General features: G+C 47.0%; 1 protein-coding gene across 1 annotated transcript; it reads right to left on the bottom strand.

The window, feature by feature from the left end:
• Positions 1-287: 287 nt before the first annotated feature.
• On the bottom strand, positions 288-5,507 carry LOC150054668 (acyl-coenzyme A thioesterase 2, mitochondrial-like). Its single transcript, XM_090344443.1, has 3 exons — positions 5,036-5,507; positions 3,151-3,353; positions 288-1,371 (listed from the first exon to the last, which is right to left on the bottom strand). Exons 1-3 carry the CDS (start codon positions 5,505-5,507, stop codon positions 793-795), a joined length of 1,254 nt encoding a protein of 417 aa, XP_090200569.1. The 3' UTR covers positions 288-792.
• Positions 5,508-8,628: the final 3,121 nt, after the last annotated feature.

The raw sequence follows: 8,628 nt of genomic DNA, 5'->3' as shown, positions 1-8,628 counted from the left end.
CACCTGGCTTTGAATTGTGCTTTCACAATTAATTGTGTTTTCAGTTTCTATCCCTGATCTAAAAACTGTGAGGTGCTTAGTACTCCAACATGATAAACAGTGGAAGAAATGACTTGGAGAGAGCATAATCTAATATCTTGCTATGTGCTTCCCAAGGAACTGAGAAAGCATAATCACCAGGGAACACCAAGAAAGCCATTACTACTTTTCTGAGCATGCTCATGTCTATGGATAGTGGAAACCCAAGCATCACATCATCTTCTTTTTTTTTTAATTGTATTTTATTATTGGGGTGATGTATAGACGGGTTACAGTTAACATTCATAGATAATGGGTATATTACTTCTTGAACACTGATATTGCTTCCCATGACCCTCCCCCGACCTCCAAGAGATACATTATCTTTATCAAGGACATTTATAAATGTCATTTTCAAAAAGTACTTGCTTTTTTATTTCACTTTCTTTTGCTGTAAAGGTGATGGACACAGGGATTCTAGTTATATAGTAAGGTAATGAGGATATTTCTTATGGAACATTGTTACCCATTCCTTCATTTTTTTCTCCCACTATTGTACCCTCTCCAAAAAAGTACTTACGCTTTGGTTCCCAAATTATTAATGAAAATGATTTTATAAAGTGTTTCAAATAGTAACCCACCCCCATTTTGGGGGCAAAAAAGGAATAATCCTCTAATAGATAAGGATGAGCTAATCTACACTGAAACTCCTACATTGTTGAATCTTACAATCTAGACCAACAACAAAAGAGCTACTGTTTCTGGAGAATCCTCTTAATTCTGGCCACCCAGGTGTTTGTGGAAGAAAGTCTGGAGTTGTTTCCATGCATCCACCTGGGCCACAGCATGAGCCCTGGGTTCCCCTCCAAACAAGATATTAGCACCAACCAAGAGGTGCATGCCAGCCCTGCACAAGGGGAAGTAAGGGGGCTCAATATAGTGCCCTGCCTCAGGGTAAAGGATGATCTGAGGCTTCTCCTTCCCATGGGCCTGCAGGCGCTTAGAGGCCTCATTTGCATAGAACTCGCTCTTCCAGTTGTGGTCATCCTGACCTACAAGGAACAGGAAGGAGGTGTCAGCCCTTTCCACAGGAATGAAGCTCTTCTCTTCTACCAAAGGGCTTTGCAGGCCTTCTACCACATCCATGATGCCATCTTTGGTGATCTTGACTTTGTCTCTGAGCAAACTCACAGAGGGCACAGATTCATCCTTATAGTATATGGTTCCCCCCACGGCAGCCACAGAGCCATTGATGATGACAGCAGCCGTGACACCCTTCAGGAAAGAGGTGACAGCAAGGCCGAGTTCACCTCCTTTGGAATGCCCAAGGAGCCCAATTCCGGGACCCTTTACCTGAGAAAGAAATGCAAAACAGAAGGGGAATGAGTCTCAAACTGTACAGTGGAGGGAGCGATGCCCAGGCTGGCTCAGGTGGACGTGGGCCTGCCTCTGGGCTCTCCCGGTTCTCTAGGTTACACGTCCTTCCCCCTTGCCTTCCTCTCCACAATTTCTCCATCACATTCTTGGTGACTTCAATGACATCCTGAGGTGTTCTTCTCTGCTTCATTGCCATTATCTCTCCTGTTCTCATTTCCCACCTCTTCTTGCTTGGATTTCATGCTTCCTCAGTGTAAGTGCACCTTGCAAACATTCTCATTACCTCTTTATTACCTCTTGTGCTTTCTCCTACTGGCCTGGAGAAGGCCACCTCTCATGGAACCTCCCTGTTCACATCCTCCAGGCCACTGCTGGGCTTGGGGAATGAGGAGCTGAGCACTGATTTCCACCCAGTGAGCCTTCACAGTGTCACACGTCACTGGTGTTTTGCTTTCCCCTTCTCTGGAGTCATCTACATCTTCTGTCTCCTCAGCTACTTCAGCCCTCACACCCCCCTCAGCTTTCCACTATATCCTGGAAACTGAAGCGAATGCATGGGGGAGTCTCAATTTTCCACTGCCTAGTCCACCCATTTCCACACCAAGTCAAGTTCTTGGGTGTCCCTCCTGACTGTCTGAAAGGCCACCATCGAGTTGTGTTTGGGGAACCATAACTCCATTCTCTAGGATTGCCTCTTGATTTTCCTCCAGCTCCTCTCTACCTTTATTAAGCTTTCCCTACTGCTTCTTTCCTTTCATGTACTTTCTGCTCTATTAGTGACAATTTGTGATCTCAGTCACAATAACTGTGACCCTGATAATCTATTCCTGTTCATAACAAAATCTATGGGAAAGGTTATCTAGATTTGTTTCTTTACCTCTATATCCCATTCAATGCTGGTTTTTAGAGTTTGACACAACAATGATGCCTATCCTTGTTTTCCAGTGTTCCATGACTGTATATACATACATACATACATACATACATACATACATACATACATACATACATACGTGACTCTAAAACTCATATATCACAGTTCTGGTAATTAAAGACATTTTAATCTCTAGGTTTTCAAATGAAAAAAAGAGGTGTTAAAGTAATGGAAATGGAAATTGACAAAAATCAATTAGGTTCTTGTGCCTCACGCCTATACATCTAGCTACTTAGAAGGCTGAGATCTGAGAACTGCACTTGGAGCCAGGCCTGGCAGATGGTTCCTCATAACTCTCATGTTTGGCTGGGTGCTGGTAGCTTATGCCTGTAATCCTAGCTATATAGGAGGCTAAGGTCTGAGGATTGTAGTTCAAAGCCTGCCTGGTTAAGAAAGTCTATGAGACTCTTACCTGTAATTAACTACCAGAAAACCAGAAGTAGTGCTAAGGCTCAAAGTTGCAGAGATGCCTTGGGCAAAATAGTTCTGGACAGTACCCAGGCCTTGAGTTCAAGCTACACCATTCACAAAAACACAAACAAACCCCTCTTATCTTCAATTAAGTCAAAAGTAAAGATATGGCTCAAGTTGTAGAAGGCCAGTCAAGAAGAAAAGATAATAGAGACCATAAGGCCTTAATTGTTCAAGCCACAGTAGGAGCCAACACACAGACACAGACACAGACACAGACACAGACACACACACACACACACACACACACACACACACTAAGAAGTAAGGAAGGAAACGGCAGGCAGGGGCAGAGCATGAATGAAGAGGAAACCTGTTACCTATCCCAGAAAACCCAGAGAAGATCTAACCTCAGGGTGACTGCGCAGGAAGTTCAGAGCTTCTTCAAAGTACTCCATGTGCATGGCATCCATGCCCTTGGGGAGGTCGTCGTAGTTGTAATAAGCCAGCGCCATCACAGCAAAACCCTTCCCAGCCAGCAGACTTGCTCGGTACTCCAGGAGGCCTCCTCCAACTCCAAACATGTCCACAATCCCCGGATAGGGCCCAGGTTCTTGGGAAGAAACAAGACAAAACAATAGTAAACAATTCCTGAAACTCTTTGCAGTGGTATCAAAAGCCATTTGTTGACTTCAGGAGGATAAACAGAGTTTCCCTGATCAAAAACACTGAAAGAGGAAGGCGCCGGTGGCTCACACATAGCTACTCAGGAGGCTGAGATCTGAGGATCGCAGTTCAAAGCCACCCTGGGCACTAAAGTTTGTAAGACTCTTATCTCCAATTAACCACCAGAAGTCTGGTAGTGGCACTGTGGCTCAAGTGGTAGAGTGGTAGCGTGGAGCTGAAGAGCACCCAGGGATAGCACCCAGACCCACAGCTCAAGCCCTACTACAAAGTCCCCACCCTGAAAACAAAACATCAAAAGACTGGAGTGGCTAAGGCTAAATCCACATCCCCTGTACAGTCAGAACTTCAAAGCCCTGCAGATTGTTACAGAGATGATGGATTGCTTTTTGATATAAACACTTCACAGGCCATGGATACAGCTAGCTCACTGAGGAGAGTACTTGCCTACTATACATGCCTGATGCCAGAAACATAGCCAAGACTCTCACTTGCTGTCTGAAAAGTGCGTGCACACAGATTCCAAAGGCTACATTCCTCCTGGATGATTCTAGGCATGGGATTTTTCCACATTGAGGAAAGTGTGTCTTTTAATATTCCCAGGAACTCAGCAAGTACCTGACAGGCCTCACTCTGCAGCTGGGCTCCTTTCTCCCCTAGTACCATCCTAGGTTCTGGGTGCTTCTCTTGGTTTTCTTTTTGCCAATACTGGGCTTCAGCTCAGGGCCTGAGCACTGCCCTTGGGCTTTCCTCAAGGCTAGAATTCTACTCTGAGCCACCGCACCACTTCTGCCTTTTTCTATGTATGTGGTACCAAGGAATCCAACCTGGGTCTTCCTGCATGCTAGGCAAGCACTATACCACTAAGCCAAACTCCCAGCCCCCTCTTGGTTTTCTTGACAATATCACTCTTCTCATCTGGCTGATGTGATCGTTATTTCAGTGAAGTAACAGTGGAGGTGCTGTCTGGGGAGGTGACTGGGTGAGACTGCTCTGCAGTGATTCAGTGTGACTGCTGGAACTCTGCGTCCGCTCACTGATCAGTTCTATTGCCACCTGGTCCGCATGCATCATGATCAGATAGAATGATATTGTCCATCTAATTGAAAACTTTCCCGCAAGAGCTGAACACTTCCATTCGTAGCTGCGTAGAAGATCATTTCTCTAGGCTTTTATCAACAAGTGACAGGGAAGACTTGTAACTGGCTGCCACTCTTGAGGCCTTGTAATGAATGGACTCAGTAGTTGTATTTCTCATTTCCTTGATTTCAAAGGAGTCATTGGCGGTGAGTGTTTATTTAAGAATCTCAGCCCATGTCCAGTTGATAGGAAAAGGCCTTCCTCCTCCTGTAACCGCTACTTCACATCAACCTACACCTAACGGGTGTGCATGGGAGCAAAGTTGTTAAACTGAGAAGCAGACTTCTCAAAGACCTTAGGAAAGCTGAACTGTCCCATCCTCCAGGTCTAGCTGCCAGTCGTTGCATTCCTCCATCCCATCCTGGTCTCCTTCGCACCCGAGAGTGCAGCTGCAAGTTCCCTCTGTGCTTTGGTGAAAGCACAGGACCCAGGGCAGTGACTTGTGAGCAAAGAGGCCGGCAGGGGACTCACCTGGCGGCAGGAAGAGGGTGGCCCGCACCCGGCCCTCGCGCACCGGCACCCGCCGCACCCCGGCCGCCATGAAGTGCCGCTCGTGCACCGCCCGCGCCAGCACCCGCCCGCCGTCGGGCCCCGCGGGCTCGTGGCCGTCCAGCACCTCCAGCTCCAGCGCGAAGGGCGTCTGCACGTCGCGCTTGACCAAGCGCCAGAACGGCTTGTCGGGCTGCAGGGCCCAGAGGAGCCCCATGGGCTCGAGCCCCGAGAAGCTGCCGCCCAGCGCGGGCGCGCGCTGCAGGTCCAGCTGGCCTCGGGCGTCGGCGCGGTAGCGCGCGTGGGCCCGGAAGAGCGCGCCCTTCTCGTCGCGCAGGGACGCGCGCAGCGCCACGGGCTGCTCGGGGGCCAGGCCGCGCACGGCGATGCGCACCGGCTCGTCCCAGCACACGCGGCCCGCGGGCTCCACCACCACCGTGGGCGCCGCCGCCATCTCGACTGGTGCAGAAAGGACAGGCTGTGCAGAGACAAGCGTGGCCTGTCCCCGCCCCTGTCTCTCAGCCTGCAGCACTGGCTCTCCTCCCATTGGCTGAGGATCGGGCGCTCTCCCAGCTGCTTTGAGAGCCCTGTTTGTTGAGCAAAAGTTTTCTGATTGAAAAGTTGAGAACTTGTTCCCCCGGCAAATGTTCGTCCCAGAATGCACGTTTTTTTTTGCGTACTGAAAATCAAGCACAAAGACAGATGCAACAACAAAGGCTGAAAGGCTACAACAAAGGCTGAAAGCCCCAGCCATTGGATTTTCGGAGGCATCCCGAGTGATTGAAATTCATGTGATCACTAAGAAAGATGGTTGGGATCCCCGTTTATCACTTAAGCCTTTTCCGAAGTTCATGGTACCTAGCTCTGCTTGCAGAGCTAGCCAGTCAACCCCCCTAGCTACAAGTGTGGCTTTGCTGGATGATCTTTTAGCGAAATATGTAAGTCTCTGGATACATTCTCTTTATCTGGACAGCTTGTTACAGTTACTGAAGGCAGACTCCGTAAAAACCCAGGGCCCAGGCTCCTGCTCCTGCAAAGAAAAGAATTCTTTAACTCACAAATCTAATTGCTCCCAGTGTCAGGTTCAGTGTTTTTTTGTTGTTGTTTTGTTTTTAATGAGTCCTAAGGGATAGCAAGAGACTCATGAAAACCAGACAACTGGAGGGGCATTTCACAAAGGAAGCATTTGCAAAGGCATAGAAATATGAGAAATAAAAGACCCTGTGAAGTTTGTTGCAGAACTGAGGGCAGCAATGCTAAGCCTGTAGGAGCTCTTAACTTCCTAGGGGGAGAACACTAAATACAATCATTTTGCCAAGTGCTGGTGGCTTCTCCCTATAGTCTTAGCAACTCAGAAGGCTGAGATCTGAAGATGGCAGTTCAAAGCCAGCCCAAGCAGAAATGTCTGTGATACTCTTATTTCCAATTAACCAGGAGAATACAAGAGGTGGCTCAAAGTAGTAGAGTGCTGGCATTGAGCAAAGGAGCTCAGAGACACCACCCAGGTCCTGAATCCAAGCTCCATGGCTGACTAAATATATAAATAAATAGATAATTAAGTAAAATTATCTCATTCTCTTTTCATTCTGCAGTATCTCTCCCATGGCCTTTCTCTGGTAGACCTCAACTGTACAGCTCAGCCTATCTGGACACTATCCAAGGTTAAGTAACGTTCAATGAGTAGAAGCTTTATAAATACCAACTGAAATAAAAAGTATCTTTAGGCTTCAGTGACCTTTCCACCATTCCACTTAAGGGAGCAATTGCTTCTGGGTAGTTGAAATACCTGTTGTTTAATGTGTAGCAGTCTGGGAAAGTTTCCTAATCTAGGAAACTCAAGATCATAAAGAATTCAACTAAGCCACTGCAGTGCCCAGCATGGAAATGAAAAGCTACAGGCAGAATTCAAAAATGGTGCATATCTGCTCTTCCTCCCCTTTCCCTGTGCCCAGGTTCCTATGAGACCCACAGAAACGGCTCAGTGACACATGAGGAAAAAGCAGCTGAGAATGTGGCCTGGGCCCCACCATTCAAAGCACCTTCACTGGGGAGATCTGAGTTTAGGTAAAACATGGATACTGGGTCTAAGAAATGTCATCTTGTCCTCCCTGACATCTTGGCATCTTAATAGATGATGGAAACTTTCTGAGAACTATAGAGATACAGAGAAGCCACATTTTGAGAGGTTGAGTCAGGAGTCTTTATTAGAAAGTGCACTGCAAATAGATTCCTGTCCCCAAAAAAGTTGCAGCGCTGAATACAGTTAGTATAAAGCTAATAAAGGCAAACATCAACAAGGCACATGTCATATGGTATGGGGACTAGCAAAGCATGTTTTACAGAAACAAAGCAAGCTATCTATGGGGAACAATCAGGGGTAATCAATATAAATTATCTAAAGGGTACAATCAAGGATAACCAGGGGCAAGTATTCTCTGGAACAAAACTTTCCTGGAGGTCAACAACCCATGACCCATGTGCAGTTCAAAGACTGACTTGTATCACCTCTGTAGTTCTGCCTCCTATACTATTAGATCTTCCTAGCCAAAGTACTCAAAAGCTTAAGTTAGGTGAGTGTTTAGCTATGATGGCTTGCTCATCAAAGTTCATTTCAGTGTCTTCTTAGCCTGTGTACCCTAGAGGCAGGGAGTTAGGATTGGAGTTTTTCACCTTATTCTTTCAGTTAGGGTTCCTGCCAGATATCAGCAATGGGGTAGAAGTGAGTCCCATTGCATCTAGCTGAAATTCCTCTCAGCCAGATTCTACACCAGAAGAGTTTGTGTAAAATGAGGCCACACTAGGCACATATTCTCCCCAGAACTGTTTAGACTGGACCTTAGTAGGATTATAGCCGTGGTCAGTCCCTGGATGCCTTTGAGGGCAGGGGTCAATTGAATCAACAAGGTCTGGGCTGGGAGAAGTGTTGCAGAACCTTACAATCTGCCCTTGATCCTGGCATTTTATTACTGGCCCCTTGAGAAGCCACAAGGAACAGGTGATGCGGCTTTTCAGTGGGCAGGTCCCCTGCTCTGCCAGTTCCAGAGGGCAACGTCCTCTATTCAACTCAGTATATCAGCCAGAACTCTCCTCAGCATAAAACTATGACCGATTATCTTCTGTCATTCCCAAGCTAAGAGGCAAGACTACCTCCTGAGGCAGTCACCGCATAGACAGCACAGAGAGTTCATAGATCCACATACAAGAATATGCTGTAGGCTCTGACCTCCATAGCAGTACAAACTCAGACACTAGGACCCTTCTCAAGACAGTTCCTGTGGTGAGCTCATCCACAGGGAGATGGGACCCAAAGCTTTTTTTTTTTTTTGCCAGTCCTGGGCTTGAGCTTAGGGCCTGAGCACTGTCCTTGAGTTTTCTCAAGGCTAGAGCTCTACCATTTGAGCCACAGCTTTTTTTTTTTTTTTTTTTTTTCTGTATGTGGTCCAAGTCTTCATGCATGCTAGGCAAGCGCTCTACCACTAGGCCAAACTCCCAGCCCCTAGAGCTCTTATTTATTTAGGCTGTGTTCTATGGTACCTAGAGGCAGGTTGTAGAATACTGTTTCTCTTGCTCTGTTG

Source organism: Megascapheus bottae, chromosome 14 (genome assembly GCF_031878675.1).
Source record: "Megascapheus bottae isolate mThoBot1 chromosome 14, mThoBot2.hap1, whole genome shotgun sequence".
NCBI classification, from domain to species: Eukaryota; Metazoa; Chordata; class Mammalia; order Rodentia; family Geomyidae; genus Megascapheus; species Megascapheus bottae.
This window is presented reverse-complemented; position numbering and strand designations above follow the sequence as displayed.

What these genes read in the sequence shown, in the direction of transcription:
- LOC150054668 (XM_090344443.1), bottom strand. Translation starts at nt 5,507, where the DNA reads ATGGCGGCGGCGCCCACGGTGGTGGTGGAGCCCGCGGGCCGCGTGTGC. An exon ending in CACCCTCTTCCTGCCGCCAG is followed by an intron (nt 3,354 to 5,035) that starts GTGAGTCCCCTG and finishes TTTCTTCCCAAG; the next exon opens with AACCTGGGCCCTATCCGGGG. An exon ending in TCCTGCGCAGTCACCCTGAG is followed by an intron (nt 1,372 to 3,150) that starts GTTAGATCTTCT and finishes TTTCTTTCTCAG; the next exon opens with GTAAAGGGTCCCGGAATTGG.